A 21,034-nucleotide genomic window follows, 5' to 3' on the forward strand; every position below is an offset into this window, starting at 1 on the left:
TCAGTTTTAGGAATGATAAATTCTGAGTAGTTATTTAATATTCTGTCACATTGGCATAATAGTAAGATATTTATAATACATTTTTGGAATGGATTTTCCTATCAGTAACATTGGCTTAAATTTAATTCCAGTGCCTTAAAAAGGATGGATTTGTAGACTGTAATTACAATGTTGCAGTCAGAGAATAGGAGGATAACTATACATATGTCTTATTGTGGGAAGAGAAAGAAGGAAGAGAAGGGAATAGCTATTTATATAGAGCATATTATGTGTGAGACACTGTGCTAAACACTTTATCAATATTGTCTCCTTTGATGTTGACAACTGCCCTGGGAGGTAGATGTTGTTATTATCCCCTATTTACAGTTGAGAAAACTGAGGGAAACAGAGGTTATGTGACTCACACAGGGTCACACAGCTAGTAAGTATGTGAGGCTTGATTTTAGAACCAGTACTGTATCTACTGCACCACATAATTGCAACCTGTAGTTAAATGATGTCCCCAATGTAAATACATCTAAATAGCAGCAACATTTTAGAACCATCTGCAGTATCTCTGTTCCCTGAGGACCCAGGGGACCTTTCCAACTGATTTGCAGCTGATACCTTCCATATATGTTGTCTACCCCATTAGAATGTGAACTCTGCTTTATGACAGGGACTTTTTTTTTTCCTGTTTATATCTCTAGCACTTAGCACAGTGCTTTACACATAGTAAGTGTTTAACAAATGATTTTTTTCATTCTTCTATTCACTACCTGTGATTCTTGTTATTTGAACCCTAATAACTCTGTGAATTGAACCGTGTGTGTAGTTTACCAAGGAGGGAATAATTTCTATTGAAATGTGATGGTTAAATTCAAGGAGACAGTTTAACCTCATGGTTTAGTTACAACTTGGAAAGTGATGGGTAACAAAGTCACTGGTTCAACAAACATTTATTAAGCATTTTCTTTATGCTAGGTGCAAGAGAATAAAGATAAAAATAAAGCAAAACCTATACTTGAGAAGCTTATAGTAAACTAGAGGGAATGATAAACATAGAGCTAAGTAAATAAAAATAGATTCAAAGTAAATATATGGTAATTTTGTAGGATTAAAGGAAAATTCTCAGATTCATAAGTTCAGGAACTCTATTTTCCAGATTCTTTTGGGTTATTACATTCTGATTAATTGAGCCATGGTGACAAAACACCCAAGAAACCAATTTTTGTTTTAAGCAGTACACTACATTTTAAAATTCAAATGGAGGTTTATGCCTTTCTATTAATGGGGAAACTCCATATGCTTTCTCCAGGTCACCACCTTCTCAGTATCTAGGTATTTGGGGAGCTGAATTATTGCTTGGGAAATTGAATTACTGATAAGAAGGTTGCTTGGTGAGCTCAAAATCTTAGCAAAGGGAATTGAATAAACTCTTAGGATAGTTTCATCCAGGTAAATTGAAGTAGTTTTTTGTTCTTAACTAAATAAATAGTTTACCTTCTTGGTGAATGGAACACATGACAATATAATCTCCCCATTTTCATTTTTCCAGCCCATCACTAGAACTTTCATTATTATATAAATTGCTGTAATATGTTGTCATATTAGACTTTCAAAAATTGTGGGTTTTTAAGAGGACTGCGCTTTTAGAACACTGGTTGATATTTGGATTCTGTTGTAAAATCTCTAAGGAAATTTGAGAGTTGCCTTAATCTCATTAGTAATGGCTTCATCAAGCATATTTTTAGGTATATCTGGGGATATTTCTTCAGATGACTGTTTGCATCATTGTTTGTTGATTCTTGTATACTTTTAAAACAATTTCAGGATATCACTTATATAGCAGCTAGGTGGCGCAGTGGATAGAGCACAGGGCCTGGAGTCAGGAAGACCTGAGTTCAAATCCGGCCTCAGACACTCACTAGCTGTGTCACCCTGGACAAGTCACTTAACCTCTGCCTGCCTCAGTTTCCTCAACTGTAAAATGGGGATAATATTAGCACCTACTTCCCAGGATTGTTGTAGGGATCAATTGAAGTAATATTTGTAAAAGCGCTTAGCACAGATTAAGTGCTATATAAATGTTAGCTTTAGCTGTGCATATATAGTTTATACTTCTTTGCAACTGTTGCAATCTTAAGTGAACAATTTGCATGTGAATAGAGTTTTCTATGCAATTTTTACTGGAAGCTTTGGCCCCAGTTTAGAAGAATGCTGTATTTCTGTGGCTTATATTTTTATTTGTTAATTTTTATTTTTTAGCAACTTAATTTATTAAAATCAAAACAGAAGGCTTTGGTGGAACAGATGGAAAAAGAGAAAATACAAAGCAACAAAGGATCATCGTACAAACTTTTGGTAGAGCAGGCAAAACTAAAGCAGGCTACATCAAAGGTATTGTGATCTTACAGCTTTTAATTTAAAAGCCTACCTACTTCACGAAAAGTAGTTTTCCATTTTATTCTTTTAAATAAGTGATTCCTGAGGTTTTGATCCATGCCAGTCATCACGATTCATTTAATTCACCAGTCACTTGAAACCCTAGCTTATTAGTCGTCTTTTCACTGAATGCACTTATAGGACCTTAAATCTGATCCTATGTAAAAGCATTTTGATAATTGCATAGTTTTAGTCTAATCTTAAATTACATAATTGATATATTTTTGCTTTGGTCTTTGCTTCCTTAATTGTTATTACACTATTTCAGCATTAGAGCATTAGGTTATGGTCAGAAATTAGTAGTTCACACTCAAACCTGTTGTGCACAATACCTTTCTGAAGTGTTAAGCAAGGAAAGTGAGTAAGTGTTTATTTAGCAGCTGTAATGTCCCAGGCATGTGCTAAGTGCTTTTACAAGTATTACGTCATTTGATCCCTCCAACAACCTTGGGAGGTAGGTGCTATTATTATCCCCATTTTGCTATTGAGGAAACTGAGGCAGACAGAGGTTAAGTGACTTGTCCAGGGTGACACAACTGGTGAGTGTTTGAGGCCGGATTTGAACTCAAGTCTTCCTGACTCCAGGCCTAGTGCTGTATCCACTGCGCCACCTAGCTGCTACCTTACTCTTTAGAAGCATTGGTGTAGGGATTATTAAATTACTAGAATTAATTTTTGTTTTACAAGTTATTTTTAAGGGGAAGAATTGTTATATTCTGAATTAAAGAAGAAAATAATGAATCAGGCTTTTCAGAAGTAAAAAGACAACTTGCAATCACTTTTACTAAAGTTGCTTTGAATTTATTTTATAAAGCTTGTTTCCCTAAAAACTCCTTTCAGTTATTAATTTAAAATAATACATATTTTTGAAATCTAAATTTTTTATGTCCTTTACCTACCTGAAATATGAATATATGATGCAAATGTATTCAAATGAATTTATTTTAAACTTATTTAAAGGATTTTATTCATTATTCTAGAAATTAAAAAAGGAATGAGTTCAGAATAATAATTACTCTGCCTATGTGTTATTTATTCCCCTGTATATTCTCTTTATACTAAAATATGAAAACAAACATGTTACTACAAGAAATCTTAAAAAGTGTTGATCAGTCTTCATTTATGTTTTGAAAGACTTTTGATTTTTCATAAATAGTTATTCCACAGAAATAATACAAGTAATTTTGAGGCTCTCACAAAGAGGTAAAATGTCGTGGTTTGAATGAGAAAGCCACAAGTGATGCCCAGTCTATGGGTCTAAGTGACTTGAGTTCTTGTGATAAACCAGTAGCATAAAACAAAACCACTGACAATCTATTTTGTGACAAAAGCAATCCCACATAACTTGTTGTTTCATAGTAATTAGTCATCAATACATTGTAACCCAGTTTTACTCTGACATCGTAAAACTCTCAGCCGCAATTTGCGTTTCTCTGAGCCCTAGTAACATTGACTCTCTTCACTAATTTTCACGTTACTATCATTTATAATATTGTTCTTGTAGTATTAACCCCCACTTCAGATTGTTTTGTCTAATGTCATTTAGGCTGGGTATGGGCAGGGGGGAATAGAAAAGAAAGGCACTGTGGGAGGTTTGATAATGTATTTGTATGCACATCAGCATAATTCTAATGCAGCTTTGCTGTGTGGAGAAAAAAAAAGTATTCTTGTTCCTACTGGTTGTTTTCATGTAACTTGTATTGACCTTCTATATTTTATACATTTAATTACATGAAACTTAGTTACTATTGGACAGTCATTTGCTTTAATATTTGAGTATTGTTCCATGAGCAGCTTAATTGCAAATCAGTTTTCCTGTAGAATTTGATAGTTCCATGTCTTTGAAATTTTTTCCTTCAGAAATCATCAAGGTTTCTTTCACATGTTGTGGCTGATTTTAATTCTATATGCAAAATTCTATTGTAATAGCTTAGTTAAGAAAATGTTAGCATGATATAAACTTTTTTAAAATTTTCTATACAGCACTTTAAGGATTTAATTCGTTTACGTCGTACTGCGGAATGGCCTCGTTCTACATTAGACACAGAAGTCTCAACCACAAAAGAAAGCCCAGAGATAGAACCCCTTCCATTTACTCTGGCCCATGAACGTTGCATCTCTGTAGTGCAAAAACTTCTGCTTTTTCTTCTGTCCATGGATTTTACTTGTCATGCAGATCTCCTTTTGTTTATTTGTAAGGTAATTTACTTTTTATAAAAATCTGTAAGGGGAATGGGCATAGTAGAATCCTTAGAAGAATGAGATTTCTTAGAAATTGAGAGAAAACAGTAAGTTGTTATGAAATAATAGTAATAATAGAAGTCATACTAATATTTAAGTTTCAGAAATTTCTTTATAGTTTGCTAAATGCTTTACTCTCAAGTCAGAACAATAGGTAGGTATAACATATTATTACACATGTTTTATAGATTGGGATACTGAAATTAAGCCTTTCAGCTATACTGTATGACTTGGTACAAGTTATTCCAGACAGAAAATGCCACAGCTAAGATTTGAATCCAGGTTTTCTGATGCCAAGTCTTTGTTTTACCATTATGCCACACTGCTAGTCAAAAAGAATATCAAAAAGATATCCATCATTTTAAATTTGTGCTCTACTCTATGATTTCATCTGTATAAGCAACTCCAGTTAGGAAATCCCTCATCTACCAGTTTCACTTTACACTGTCTCTGCAACTTAGAGAGTTGCCTGGAGATGCTGTGAGGGATCCCTGATCACACAGTCAGTATGAGTCAGAGGAGGGATGTCAACACACGTCTTCCTGACTATAAAGCCAATTCTCTTTCTGCCTTTCTGTGCTGGATGCCTTTCTGTACACATTGTACACTCTGTTCTTGTTCACTTTCATTTTATCTCTGTTACATGTCTTGTTAAATCTCATATCTTTTTTTTCCTCATCTTTTTCTTTCATCTCATTATCTGTCTCTGCCTCTTCCCCATTTCCTTACCGCCAGCCCTTTTCCTCTTTATTTTATAAGAGTCTTAGTTGTTACAAGTATCACCTTGTTACAGATGAGGAAATGGAAGCTCAAGGCATAAGGCATACTTAAGTGACCTCTTTAGAAGGCCATAGTTGACTTTGATGATATAAAATAGTGAAATAAAACTATGTCTGTTACTATGCAAAGATGTTTTTCCCTTTCAGTTTTTTTTTAAAGTTTTATTGACAGTGCTCCTTTGAATGCATTTTGTTTAGCACTTCATTTGAAGCAATTAAAACAGAGAATAAAAATGGGAATAGTGGAAACTTTCTTAGGTATGTATGACTTACAGATGTAGGAATAATCATTCCAGGCATATGTTGGCCCAAAATCTTAATACTTAAGAAAGTATGTTTCTTAGAAGTTAATTTGAGAACAAAACAGATTTTAACTTTCTCAAAATGGTTATTTTACAAACTAAAATTGGAACATTGTTACAGTTTTTACTTCCTAGATGCTTATTTATATTTCCCAAAATTTGTTAAAGGTTCTTGCAAGAATTGCAAATGCCACTCGGCCAACAATTCATTTGTGTGAAATTGTAAATGAGCCTCAACTGGAAAGACTGTTATTACTTATGGTTGGAACTGACTTTAATAGAGGAGATATATCCTGGGGTGGTGCTTGGGCTCAGTATTCCTTGAGTTGTATGCTTCAGGACATCTTAGCAGGTAAGTTAGAATTTCTTTTTCTCAGGTGGCACATTTAATTTATACTTAAAAAAAATTACTTTAACTCTAAAACAAAGTACTGTTCACCGGCTTTTTTAGTTCAGAAATTACATTTGTAGTTTTCTTCTAGAGAATCTTTTTGATACATGTATACCAAAAGAACTACTTGAAGATTTTGTTCACAGTGATTATTACCTATATATTTTTAAATGTTGCATTAGGATTTCCTTAAGCATCATCAAACTCATTTTAAAATTATTCATAGAAAATAATGAACTAGGTAATATATAATGGATAGTATTGGCATTTTTTCATTATTGATGCCTAATGGGAATGACTTAATTTGTTTTAAAATTTATGGTTAGAAAAATATTGCTTATTAGAGATATTGTGACTTTATCCACAGGAGAGTTGTTAGCACCAGTTGCTTCCGAAGCTATGGAAGAAGGGGCAGTAGGAGAAGATGTAGGAACAACAACTGGTGACTCTGATGATTCTCTTCAACAGTCTTCAGTTCAATTGCTAGAAACTATTGATGAACCTTTGACACATGATATCACAGGTGAATAAATATATTTGTATTTTGTAAGTTTTCCTTCTTAGCTAGCACGTATTAAGGATTTTAATATTTTGTGCTATTAGTTTTTAATTAGTACGATAGAAAAACCCAAATTTTAAAAATACTTTTAGTAGGGTGTATAACCAGAAATATGGACAATTAAAAAACTTTTATGTCCTTTTTGAAATGACATTAATTGTGATAAAGTTTTCAAATCAGAAGTACTTCATATATAGTTTTTTTTAGTTGGCAAGTTTTTATAAATTTAAAAACAAATTCAATTGTAGGTGCTCCCCCTCTTTCATCTTTGGAAAAAGATAAAGAAATTGACCTCGAGCTATTACAAGATCTGATGGAAGTTGACATTGATCCTTTAGATATCGATTTAGAAAAAGATCCTCTTGCTGCGAAAGTCTTCAAGGTATGGGTTACTTTAAGTATTTAAATTAATTTGTGATTTTTTTTTATCCAGTCAGTGTTTATTTAATGTCTTTTATACACTGAAATACTGAATGTTTGAATCCACAACATGGGCCATTGTTTATACAATTTTCAATATCACAGAATTCCATGAGATACTTGACTTGAAAGGTACATAAATCATGAAGTTAATATAAGTTAATAACGGTGTTTCTTATAAATTATTGTCAACCATAATAAAAGTTTGAAAATTCTTTTTAGAGAGTAATTGGTTGCACTAAATGAGAAAAGTGTTCATAATTGTTGCTATATTCTTAATTAGCAGTATGTAAATCAAGGATTAGGTAATCAATATAATACAGTGTTGTTTTGGTTAAGCACAGATTAGATTATTCCACATTTGAACTTTTATAATTAAAGATTCTTATATCAAGTAACAAAACAAAATGAATTTGTAATACAAAATGAGTTATTTTAAAATGTTTTAAAATAGTTTTAAAATGTTTTAAAAATAGTTTTAATTTTGGCTGCAGATTAAGCAGTTGCTTAATGTTTGGTATGAGAGTTAGATAGAATTACTGAATTTAAACATACCCTAGATACTGTTTATAACCAGTTTGCCTAAGTGTGAGTTGTACCATGTTTTTGAGAAATGTAAATCTCAGGAACTTTTATGTCATCATGAACATTGTGGAAAAGATGGATGGTGCTAGCTACATGGAATTAATCATAAATTATGACACAGTAGATAGATTTCACCAAAATGAATGGGGAAAAATAACCTACATTCTCCTCTTTTCATTTTATCAAGCCTATAAGCAGCACATGGTATGATTATTGGGGTGCTGATTATGGCACTTACAATTATAACCCTTACATTGGAGGTCTTGGAATCCCTGTAGCAAAACCGCCAGCAACCACAGAAAAAAATGGATCACAGACTGTTAGTGTGTCAGTTTCTCAGGGTAAGTATAGCTTTTTTTTTTTTTTTTTTTTTTTTTTTGTTGTTGTTTTTTGCTAGTGAAATGTAAGGTGAATGAATAGAACTGTTGGGATGACTGGCAGGTCTCCTAAGACTTTTTGTCTCATGTGATAGAAGAATCTATCGAAAGATAATATCGAAAGACATCTCTGACATAGGAGATAAATCCAAAATCAGACTGTAAGCATCTGTAGTCAGACTTGGCTTGTCAGTATTCCTGATTGCAATCCCAGCAGTCTCGCTGCAAAAAACATCTTGTCTCTTTTTAGTAAATATAGTAGGAGTATTACTTATTCACCAGCCCTAAAACTAGTAAGGCTTTGATTTTGTGTTCTTTAACTGACCTTTTTTGCAGTTGTAAATAGAAAACAAAAATTATTGACAGCATAAGTTCTGTATACAATTTTGGATACTTATCTTGAACTCATCTCTCCTTCAGCTGCTTAGGAACATTTTAATAAACCAATTTTGATTTATTTTGTTCATCTGTTACTTTGTCCCCTATTTTAAAGAGTATGTGTATTGAATAAAGTTTTGTAAGTCATCTGGGGCCTTTTCATCAAATTAGAAACAAATAGAATAAAGATTTTACCCTACTAACTTTTGACAACTTTAATAAAACGCCAAAGTTTACAAGAGTAGATGAAAGGATTGTAAATTTAATTTAAATGGGAACTGAAGAAAGAAAAAAGGAAGTATTCTTTTTTAACATAGAGTTCCTGCTTATTAGTACTTAATGAGCTACTGACATTGTAGTAATAAAATAAAGTAAAGCAAAGGAAAAAAAGTGAATGACCATGTACAGTTTATCTTGAGGTTAATTTTGGTGAGTGAGCATGCAAATTAATTTCTCTGATATCAGTATTCATCGTATATAGTCTTACTTCAGTCTTTATTTCAGAAATTATGTAAATTAGATTAAAACTGGAGGTCATCTGGGAGTATAGTGGGGAATACTGTGATGAGTGTGATTTTGTTCTTTTAGCCAACATTTGGAACTTGTTTGATATTCTTCTTGATATTTATTCTTGATATTTATTCTTGATATTATTGATATTTATTCTTCTTCTTGTCAGGATCTACAAACTGGGCTCCAAATGGCCATAATCCAAGTAAAAGCCTAGTAAATAAGCTGGCTAAGGTTTTTAGGAGCAGTTTGGATAGAAATATGACAAAGTCTGGCTACATACTTTCTAGAGATTTGATTTAACTTACATTCTTTGTTGTTTTTTGTTTTTTTGTTTTTTGGAGAAGGGACGGCAGGGCAATTGGGGTTAAGTGACTTGCCCAAGGTCACACAGCTAGTAAGTGTTCACTCATAGACAACAATTCAGGTGGCATACAAGGATTTTATTGAGTGTTTGGCTTTTAAACTCCGTCATAACTTGATTACTTCTTACCTTTCCAATTGTCTTATACTTTACTCCCTTCCCGCTTTTCCACATTTCAGAAACACTGGATTTGTTGCTGTTAGCCCTTCCAGATATTTTATTTTTCAGTTCAGAGCATTTTCTTTTCGATGCGTTTCCCATGGCTAAAGTTTTCTCCCATTTCATTACTGCCCTTTAGTTTCCTTGGCTTCTTTCAGGTGCATCCTTATTCTTAATAGCTTATACTAGTAGCTGTGTGACCCTAGGCAATTTACCTAAATATATTTGCCTTTGTTTCCTCAACTATGAAATGAAGATATTTCTAGAACCTACATTCCAGAGTTGTTTTGAGGATCAAATGAGACAGTGTTTTTCAAACACTTAGCACAGTGCCTGGCACAAGGAAAGTACTATATAAATCCCTATTTCCTCTGTCCCCAACCAAAATCTCACCTTCTTCAAAAAGCCTTTCCCAATTCCACCTAATGCTTGTGCCTTCAATCGCCTGATTATTTTCAGTTTACCCTTTATTATGTCTTGTTTATACTTATGTACTTGCAGATTGTCTCCTCATTTAGATTAAACTTCTTGAGAACAGGGAATTTTTTTTTTTTGCCTTTGTTTCTTTTTTCAGCAACTAATAAAGCTACTGGCACATAGTAGACACTTAAAAATGTTTCTTGACTTGACTTGAGTAACAATAGTATATGAAGCTTTTCCTGTTAATAGTTTTACATTTTTTTAAGGGAACAGGTTTATGCATTATAAATTAGTACCACTATTATCCATTATTCCCTAGATAGATTTTTTTTTTGCCTTCTAAAGTAGTCTTTTTGTCCTTAGTAGTTATTTTGGTTATGCTTAGTATATATTATCTCTTCAGAATTGTTTCTTCTTCACAATGGGTGAGAGGGAGAGAATTTGAAACTCAAAATTTTTTAAAAAATGAATGCTAAAAATAAAAGAAATTTTAAAAGGTTGGAATTTTCTCATTTCTTTTAATTTTACAAATCAGTTCTTTATTGTCATTTACATTTACTTAAACTTTGCTAGTCATTTTATATTCTAGTCATTTTGTACAGACTATTTAAATGTGTTCCTTCCTATATAGCAAATATGTATCACTATATGTGATATACATATATTGCTTCTATGAATATTTTTTAAGATTTTTTTTTGAGAAATTGTTTTTTCTGCCCTTTGGCCATATGAATATTGTGGTTTGTTAACATGTTCCATACTTACCAGGTGTAAGTTTACTCTTTGGTTATTTAAAGTTTTGATTCTTTTGAGGTCGTGGTGTACTGTACTTTATAAGTCTTTGAGATAATTATATTATGATATTAAGAAACTGAACTTTTTCTCATTTAATAGTTTGGAATTACAGTGGGATTTCCCAAATGTCATCGGCTTCTTATCCATCTACGCAGGCTATGTCTCTGTTCATTGTCCTTCCATGTTGGGCTTGCTCAGTGGGCTACCTGTCAGGTGCTTATCATCCTTTGGTCTTTCGCCACAAAGCTGCCAAAGTAAACTTCCTAAAGCATGTCTGACCTTGTTAGTTTCATACTTAAAAGAGCTCTCTAATGGCTCCTTCTTCCTTCTTTAGTGAAATACAAATTGTTTTTGTATTTAAATTCTTTAATAAGTTGTTTCCAGTCTGCCTTTCAAGGCTTATTAAATATCACTTCCCTTTAGATACTCTGTGGTTCACCATACTGACCTTAATTTGGTTTTTTATATATAACATTTCATATCCATTTAACACCATTTTTGTTGATGAGAGCTGGAATGCTTTTCACATTGTCACTTTGTCTCCAAGGATCCCTAGATTTTTTTGTAAACTTTTGTAAGCTTGACTCAGGTACTTCCTCCTTCAAAATCGATTTTCTGATGCATTCTGGTTCTTAATTCCTTCTTCCCTTCTTTGAACTTACATGTGCACATTTCCCATTATATAATGTGAACCCCTTAAAATAATTTTATCCCTAATGCCTACTATTGTTTTGTTTTGCATTCTTTGTCCTGTTTTGTTTTGTTTTTCCTGTATGAGTTGGTAAGCCAATTTTAGTTTCATTGAAATTGGTTTTCATTGAGGAGGCTTAAACCAGTCAGCATAGTATCATCCAGAAATAGATTTTTAGGACAACTTTATTATATAGAGGGAATTCTTATATTTTGTCTTGAAGAACATTAGCATATTTTCAGGACCCTGAGTAAGGTACTGGCATACGATCAGAAAAATCAGTCACTTGCTTTTCATAAGATGCTCATAGTCTTTTTGCAGAGACAGTATATTTAAAACATACAAAATATGTGCATCATTTAATATTGATCCTCTGAGAACTCTAATGGATGTTCTCTGGTTGCATCTATCAAAAAACTTTTTTGTCATCCTTACGTATATATGAGAGACAACTTACTGGACCAGATCCTTTAAGGTTGTCTTTTATTCTACTATGTAAAATTCTCATTTGTAGTCAACAAAGATTAAACATATGTGAACCCTTTCAGTCTGCTATAATGATATATACATTTCTTGATATTTCTAATTGATTCCTTCAGTCATTTATCAAGTGCTTACTGTAAGTGAAGTACTATGTTAAGCACTCGACAAAACCATCGCTGTAGGAGATTACTTTCTTAAGGGGGAGATACAATTTAGACAATAATAATAATAGCTAGCATTTACACAGTTCCTGCAATGTGTTATGCACTGTGCAAAATACTTCGCAAGTATTTTCTCATTTGATCTTCGCTATGACCTTGCAAGGTAGTTGCTATTATTGTTGCCTTTTCACAAATGAGGAAACTGGGATAAAAAGAGTGTCAATGACTTGCCTAGAGTCACACTAGTAAGTGTTTGAGGCCAGAGTTGAAATAGATCTTCCTGACTTCATGTCAAGTGCTGTGGAGCAGCATAGGCAATTTCTGTAATAAGATCTGTTCAGAGAAGATTAAGGGACACAAAGCAGATATGAGACAGAACAGGGCTTTGGAAGATTCTACTGTAAGCAGTTTTCATCAACACATCCTCCACTTTGCATCCATTTCCACATGTCCCTCCCAACATAAGCTCATCACCTCTAATGTCATCACTGTGCTTGACACCAGCTCCCTTAGTCCCTTCTCCACTTTGGTTGGAGGGCTGGAGGGTGTCTGTCCAAATCCCTCCCAGTGCTTTCCTTTATAGCATCTGCTGCTCTTCCTGATTTCCTCACCATGGAGCAAAATGCCCTGTGATGGACCCTGGGATTTTGTACCCCCAATCCTATGCCCTCCCCTGCACTTTCCTTCATCCTTGAGGGTAGGGTTTGTCTTTCTTATTTGTTTCCTCAGTCACTGTCTGGAACTTTTGCTAGGCACTTAATCAATATTGAATTGAAGAAAGCCACATTTGGAATCCTTCAACTTAAATACTATGTGTGCAATACGAAGAAGTGTAAATGACATGCAAGATGAAATTGGGGAGAGTGAATGAACCAACCACAGAGTAGAAAAAAGATGCTGCTCTATTAGAATTACAGAACATTAAATGCATCTCAGGGCAGAGCGTGGAGGTAAATTTATCTGTCTGAGGAAGAACTCCATAAATTGTTACGTGGAAGCAAATTAAGAATAGTGTGGAGTGTTTCCAGTTTCATCCTATGGACAATGGAACTTTTAATCTAAAAAATATGGGTAGTGTAGCTTTTGTCATCATAGATATCATATAGTATTTAGTTCATTTTTGCGATTTATTTCTCTTTCCTTAAATTGTGATTCTTTTCTCCTTTGATTTTTGTAGCTCTGGATGCCCGTCTAGAGGTTGGACTTGAACAGCAAGCAGAGCTCATGTTGAAAATGATGTCTACTTTGGAAGCGGATTCCATTTTGCAGGCATTAACAAACACATCTCCAACATGTAACTAAAAACTATACTATGATTTTAAAAACTTTACTAGTTTGCTGCCTTTAAATCTTTGCAAACCAATTGTCTTTCATTTTATTTAAAGTTAAATATAAATTCTCCTTGAGTTGTATTGTTTTCTGAAGCACAAATTTAACACTTTATTCTGCCATACATTCAGGAAATGCTCATTGAATGTTGATGGTATGAATCAGATGTTTATAAACTCATTTTTTTTCCACTTATACTTTATCTTGTACACTAGAATTATATACAGGAAGGGATTTGAAGACTGTTTAGTTCATCTACGTTCCTTCAGTCAGATAAATGCACAAATCTGTCTGTCATTGCGTCCTTCCTGAATAGTTGTGTCACCCTGTCATTTCACTTTTATGTTTATGTATGTCTAAAAGAATCATCTTGATCTCAAATTTAAGTTTATTTCTTTTTGAAATCATGGAAATATTGGTTTAATTTTCAGTTTCCCAGTCTCCTACTGGAACAGATGATTCATTATTAAGGGGGTTCCCAGCAGCCAGTTCAACCAACCAGCTGATAATACAATTGTCCTCCATTCCCATGCTGAGTGCTTGCTTCAACAAACTTTTTTCCATGCTTCAAGTTCATCATGTTCAGGTATGGCACTGAGAACACATGAAATTACCATTTTTTGCTTTATGCATTCTTTTAGGAAAAGTAATTACGTGTAGAAGTAAAGATTTGATGTTAGAGTATTAGGGAGAAAGGTTCATATAAAAACTGTCAAGAAAGTGTCAAAATTTGAGACATGGGGCTTTATTTTTATGTAGTAACTATGCTTATAGGACTATGCATCGTTGGATAAAGTGTTGGACCTATTGTCAGGAAGACTCATCTTCATAAGTTCAAATCTGGCCTCAGGCATTTACTACCTGTGTGACCCTGGACAAGTCACAGAACTCTTTTTGCTTCAGTTCCTTATCTGTAAAATGAGTTGGAGAAGGAAATAGCAAACAGCTCCAGTATCTTTGCCAAGAAAACCCCAAATGGGGCCACAAAGATTTGGACTTGACTGACTGATAATGACTGACCAGCAACTTAATGCGTGTAGTGGGGATGTATATAGGTTTTTTTCTAGTATAGTTTTAGGACTAAGATTATTCTTTTATGTTTATGCTGCTGTGTAGCATTTGTACCAGATTTTTAAAACATTTATGTATCTAGCAGAAATTTTAAATAATCATATGCAACTAATATAGGAAACAAGATGGCAGGAGCAGATGTTAAGTTGGAATATAATTATTAACATAATCTCTAAGTATGTTTGTTTTTAAAAATTGTACTGTTGACTATACCAACCTTTTTAAGCTTGATTTTTAAAAATTTTTCCTTTTTAGTTGGAGTCCCTCCTACAATTATGGCTTACATTAAGTCTCAATTCTAATTCCACTGGGAATAAGGAACATGGAGCTGAAATTTTCTTATATAATGCTAATCGGACGCCTGTCATATCATTGAATCAAGGTAAAAGAGCTATCAAGACTAAAGTAGCATCTTACACAAACAAAGGGTTCCCCAAAAATCTTACTGAAATTTTATGCTTTAACTTGAAAAGTATAAATATAAATGCTACAACCACACGTACAAATACCGCAACTGGCAGAAGAAAGAATTCGAAAGGCCAATTATCTAAATTTTTGAAATATTGATGTTTATTTTTAAAATTCAACTTTCTCAAAGGGTAGTTTGTAATAACTTTTATTAGCTGCTCTTCCTAGCCTTAAGATCTTTCAAAGAATGAGGTTTTGATGTATAAATGATGGTTTTAAAGTGTTAAAGAAATGTAAATTACAAGTTTGTTGTTACTACCAAAGCTTTTAAAGCTTAAAACTACACTAACTTTTGGGGTATCTTGTATAACTGCTGTATTGTAACCACCTTGAAATAAGGTAGTGGTCTTTTTCATTTTTGTATCCCCATTATATAGCACGGTGTTTTGCATATAGTTGATGTTTTAATAATATATGTTTATGTTGTTTTATTTTTACATTGATGATTTGGGATCTCATCTCATCTCATAGTATGTTGTAATGGGTACTAAGCAAGGTGAACTAGGATTGTAACATTAAAAAAGCAAATTTGATAACCTGAGACAGTATGACTTTACAAGGGTATGAAGTACAAAGAAACAAAAGATAGGTTAAATCTTATAGGGTGTTATTACAGGGGAAAATTACATATACATACATACAGACATTGAGAGAGAGAGAGAGGGAATAATTATTTGTAAATTCAGGAAACAAGAGTGAATAGTCACAGAAAGGAATATGTAGCATTTCAGTAAGTGTCAGTCAACTAGAAAAATGATTAAATTTGTTCTGCTGTCACCTGAAGGCTGAATAAGGAAAAATGGTTTTATATGTTGTAAAGAGCCATGTTTTTATTTTAGATGTAAATTTCCTTATAATTAGAACTATGCAAAAGTTCTGGTTTGAATTGATGGTCACTGAGGACCTTCGGTCAATGAAGTTCTTTTATTCTCTGAAATTTTACTAGTATAGAGTAGCATTTATCGAGTAAGCTTATTCTCTCTTTAATGATCTAGTAACTTGAAATGCCTTGAGTTCTACATTGTTATAGAGCCCATTTTTGGAGACCTTAAAATTCTTACGTCAGATTGTTTTTCTAAAAAGTAGTCTTATCTCTTCCTCAACTCTTTTCTCAACAGCGTCAATAGCTAGCTTCCTAACAGTATTGGCATGGTATCCCAATACTTCGCTCAGGACATGGTGCCTAGTCCTTCATAGCCTAACCCTCATGACAAACATGCAGCTTAACTGTAAGTTAACTGGAAATTTTATTTCTTTGTCACTATTTTGAGCAAAGGAATATTAATGTTTTCATGAAATACGATATTGGGTTGTCAACATAAATTTGGTGTAAAATTCCATCATGAATTTGAGATTGTTACTAGCCTGTATCAAAGGGAAATGTACTTTTTGTAAAATTAATGTTTTCAGGATAGTTATCATACATGACTTCATATATCAAAATTTTAAACTTAAATTCTTAATTCTTGCATTAGTTTTGATAAATTAATTTTAGAGATGTAATGAATATGATTGAAAGGAACATGTTGAATGAAAAATTTATGACCTGAAATAAAAATAATTTTTTTTTTTTTTTAGTTTTGATACTTTTTCTCTTAAATACAAAAAAAATCAGGATTAGTCAGGTCATAAAGGTAAATTTTTGTTCAACCACGTACATTTTTTTTCCATCTTAAGGCTATCATGTATGCGTATCACTCCAAAACTACAATAGACAGGATGAATTTATAAAAATTAGTAGGTCAAGGGAACTCTCTGTAACATCAACAATTTATATTGCATCAAGTTTGTAAAATTGGTTAATTACTTCTATTGCTTGTTATTAATAGCTTATAAAAATCCCTAAAAATGGAACTTTGTGGCCTACAAAGGCAGCAAACTTTGAATTACATAGTGACTATCTATTTTGTATATGTCCATTTGTATTTTCCTGTGTGACAAATATTCATAGATTTTTTATTGGATTTTATTTTATTTCTTATAGGACCTGAAAATAACTTGTGAAAGAGAGGCATTGAGACTTTGGATATGATTTGTGATTAAGTCTGGCAAAGTAAATACTAGAGAGGGACAAATAAAACATTCTCTAGAAGTGCAGTTAATATGCATCTATACATTTTGTACAGAAAATACAAATGAAAAATGACATCCTTAATATTTAATAGCTTCCTAATATGATCAACATTTTGTTAATAGCATAACTGATTTTTGTCTTCTGTATGTTTTTGTTTTGTAGCTGTCCCAAGCAATGCTATTGGAGCTCAGGAAAGTACTGCCCATCTTCTGGTCTCAGATCCTAATCTTATTCATGTTCTAGTAAAATTTCTTTCAGGAACTAGTCCTCATGGAACAAATCAGCACAGTCCACAGGTAATAGAGATTTTCAGTATCAGTAATTCATCTAAGTTCCAAAGAAACAGTTTCTCAGACATTCCCTAACTAAACCATTATTTAAAGATGCCTTTTGTTTGCAAAGCATTGAATTAGTTATTAGCAATGATGCCAAGACATGCCCCTTGCCCTTAATTTTATGCAAAATTTATTAAATTTATTCATAGGAATTAAACAATAGTTGTATCACATATAATTTTCTTTTAATCATATGTTGAATAAGATATACTAAGACCATAACAAGAGTACGAAGTGTATTGCTAAATACCAGGAAAGAATGGCATTTTCTAACTGCAAGAATGAAGAATGTAGTAATGAGACACAAACATTAATTATGTTATACTTATGTTTATAAAATGCACTAATTACTGCCATAAAATTAGTCACTACATATAAATTTACATTCTGCTTTCTAAAAGTTGTACTGTTATTCTTTTCATCAATGTGCTTTTTATAGGTTGCCTTCTTGGTATTATGAAATAATATCAAGAAAAAGAGAAAATTTAATATAAAGTGAAGGTAGCATTTTGGATTGAAGCATTTTGAGATTTTTCAGTTTACTGTATTACGTATAGTATGTAAATAAAAATTTTCATTTTCTCTCATTTGCATCCATTAATATTCCTTGTTAAGTGATTAGGGCAAGAAAACATTACTATTTTGCCTCTGAACACTCATATAAACATTGTTTTCACTCATACTAAAAAAAGTGTTAGAATGAATAATGTCTTTTAAGTTTATATTCTCTGGCAAATTCAAGTTTTCTTTATTACATTAGTCTGTTTGATGTGATAAACCTTTAATATTTACATTTTCACCTGCATTAAAAAAATATGACTTATCATAGGAAATTACCTTGATAAATTCATTATTTATCTCTGTGTGCGTGCATGTATCTCTGTGTGCGTGCATGTATGTGAATAAAGAAATACTTTTTCAGGCTTAATTATCATTAAATCAGAAAAGGAAACTATATTCTGTTTATGTTTCTTTTATTTCTAGTTATAAACATACATATTTTAATTTTGCCATTTGTTTTAACAAGTAATAGTTAATTAATTTGAAATGACAGGTATATGAAATAAGTCGCTCAAAACATCTTAGGATATAATTTTTAACAAGCCAGAAGAAGTCTGAGAAGGATAAGAAGTTTTAGTACTGTGCTGAGTGAACTAGGTAATTTAATTAGGGAGTTGTGAAAGAATTTTCTGAGGGGCCCAGTTGAGGTATAGAGAAGTAGATCTGGGTTCAAAAACACCTGAGTTCAAATGTTGCCTCAGATACTGTTGTGTGGCCCTCAGTGAGTTACTTTACCTCTCTCTATGTCATTTTCCTCATCTGTAAAATGGGGATAATGGCACCTGAGAATTAAGTGAGATAATTATTGTAACGTGCTTTGCACACTTTAAGGCCGTTATGATGAAGATGATCATCATATCTACAAAAGCATCTTTGTAATCCTCATGGTTGTTTTGAACTTCACGTTTCTTTAATCTTAGTTCTTAAAGATTTCTCATGTGCCTTAGCCCAATTCATTCGGTTTTTGACCGAATGGGGACTAAGGGAAATAATTTGGATTAATTACCTCAGAAGATGTTCATGTCTTCTGTTTCATCATCACTTGCACAATCTCTTCTGTTTCAACATCACTTGCTCATTTTTTCCTTTTTTAAAATTTCACACAGCATTCAGTTTTATATTACAGTACTTTGCATTTACATTGTTTTTGATCTTTAAGGATATTGTTATCCTCGTTTTGCTTACTTCACTCTGCATCACTTAAAGTGTATTCCAATGTTAGAACATATTGTTCATTTCCTTATCTTGTATGGCATAGTTTATTCTGTTACATTTGTGGGCTACAATTTTTTTAACCATTTCCCAATGGTTATACACTTACATGACAACAATTAGTAAGGAATATTTTGATGTGTATGAGATTGTTCTGTCTTTCACTGATCTTCTGATGGTTTATACTACACTGAGCAGTAAGGTGTCTGGTTGAAAGGTCATGAGTATTTTAGTATCGTTTTTGTTCTTGTCAGGATTTGTACTTGATTTCCAGAATGTCTGTACCACTTTTTAAACTGTAATAATAATGTGTTATTAGCATACTACTTCTCTTCTCCCAACCCCTTGAACTTGTTTTCCTTAAAAATCTATGATTATGAGATGGTATTAGCCTTCTTGGTTTACTTCTACTCTCACAAAAACAATTCACATTAAACCCTTTTTACTTGATTAAGTGAACTAAAAGTGAGTTATGTTAGCTAACAAAACCATGAAGAAGAGACAGTTTAAGTAATAGATTGTCTTCTGTGAGCTTAAGGGTTATTTGACCCAATCACCAATAAGATATATTGAGTACTTATGTACTTGACAGTTGCTGGACTTTGAGTGATGTAGGAAGTTGAGCCATTTAAATCACTCACTATATTTAAGCTTGTTAAGAATGCATAGACACTGGACTGTAAAATAATTTAATGATGTTATTGTTCCCATAGGGTAAATGTGACCATATAACAAGAATATTTCAGTCCTCAATATAAATATCATTTTGAATGATTTTCTTTCAGGTTGGGCCAACAGCTACACAAGCTATGCAAGAATTTCTTACGAGGTTACAAGTGCACCTTTCATCAACATGTCCTCAGATATTTAGTGAATTTTTGCTAAAGCTAGTTCATATACTTTCAACAGAGAGGTAAAACATGAATTTTTAAGAAATTGATTTTGGTAGTTGATGACATTTTTTCATTGAAATTGTTCATATGTAATTCTTGATATCACAGATAATAATAGTTAAGATTTATAAAGCACTTAGATTATTACCACATTTTAAATGTGTACTGGGAGACAAAGAGTTTTGGAATTTAAATGAGTCTTAAAGATAATCTAGTCCATCCTCCATTTTTCTTGATGAAATTTTCGTCCAGGGAACTGAAAGGAGGTGACAGAGTTTTCAGTGTAGTAAATGATAGCATTAAGATTTAAGTTCACCCATGGTCACTATGAACTTCATAGTTATTGCAGTGCATCATTCTTTTTTCATGTTACTTTCTCCATTATCTCTCACAGTCTCTCTTATTATGGTAGGTGTTTAATAAAGTTTGCTGTGTAAAGTAATATATATTTCGTTAGTTTCATTGTTCCATATATGTAATATGTGTTTAATAACTACAAAATAAGTTTAACTTATTTTGATTGTACCATCTATTAAGTGGTGTTGTCTCGGCTCCTATGTTGCAAAGAGATCTCAAATAAAATGTTAGGCTGTCATCCCTGTCCTGTTCTATTTGTCAAAAAATACATTCCTTTCTCACCGTGATGGTAAAGGTCTTCATCTCCATCTTGTGAAAATCAGCTGAAGGAGCTGTATATGTGTGGCCTGGAGAGCAAAAACCTCAGGGGAACATAATTATTTTTAGCTGCCCTAGAAGGCTATTGTTTCTAAGATGGACCAGATAAGACTCTTCTTGATTGAGCCTAGAAGGTAGAACAAGGAACAATATTTAAAGTTGCCAAGAAGCAAATAGTGACTTGATATCAGGGGTAAAAATTACTATAAAATAAGTGCTGTCTAAAGGTGGAATGAGCTGATTTGGAATAGTTCGTCCATCTTCCAACCTGTGCTTTCCAAGCAAATGCTTGATGAATGCTTGTTTTTTTTTTTTTTTATGTAGAGGAGGTATACCTACATGTTGAACTAGTCAGCCACTGAGGTCTCTTTCCACTT

General features: G+C 32.7%; 1 protein-coding gene across 2 annotated transcripts in view; it reads left to right on the forward strand.

Annotated features, from left to right (window-relative positions):
• BIRC6 (baculoviral IAP repeat containing 6) overlaps positions 1 to 21,034 on the forward strand; it is a 295,513-nt gene that overhangs the window by 126,356 nt on the left and 148,123 nt on the right. For both annotated transcript variants that reach the window (XM_036749540.1, XM_036749541.1), the window contains exons 34-45: positions 2,248 to 2,379; positions 4,408 to 4,623; positions 5,915 to 6,098; positions 6,505 to 6,660; positions 6,945 to 7,078; positions 7,889 to 8,042; positions 13,217 to 13,333; positions 13,800 to 13,954; positions 14,695 to 14,821; positions 16,026 to 16,136; positions 17,144 to 17,277; positions 19,875 to 20,002. In XM_036749540.1, the coding sequence (XP_036605435.1) occupies positions 2,248 to 2,379; positions 4,408 to 4,623; positions 5,915 to 6,098; positions 6,505 to 6,660; positions 6,945 to 7,078; positions 7,889 to 8,042; positions 13,217 to 13,333; positions 13,800 to 13,954; positions 14,695 to 14,821; positions 16,026 to 16,136; positions 17,144 to 17,277; positions 19,875 to 20,002 (1,748 nt within the window). The remainder of the gene's footprint in view (positions 1 to 2,247; positions 2,380 to 4,407; positions 4,624 to 5,914; positions 6,099 to 6,504; positions 6,661 to 6,944; positions 7,079 to 7,888; positions 8,043 to 13,216; positions 13,334 to 13,799; positions 13,955 to 14,694; positions 14,822 to 16,025; positions 16,137 to 17,143; positions 17,278 to 19,874; positions 20,003 to 21,034) is intronic.

This window comes from Trichosurus vulpecula, chromosome 3 (assembly GCF_011100635.1).
Source record: "Trichosurus vulpecula isolate mTriVul1 chromosome 3, mTriVul1.pri, whole genome shotgun sequence".
Taxonomy (NCBI): Eukaryota; Metazoa; Chordata; class Mammalia; order Diprotodontia; family Phalangeridae; genus Trichosurus; species Trichosurus vulpecula.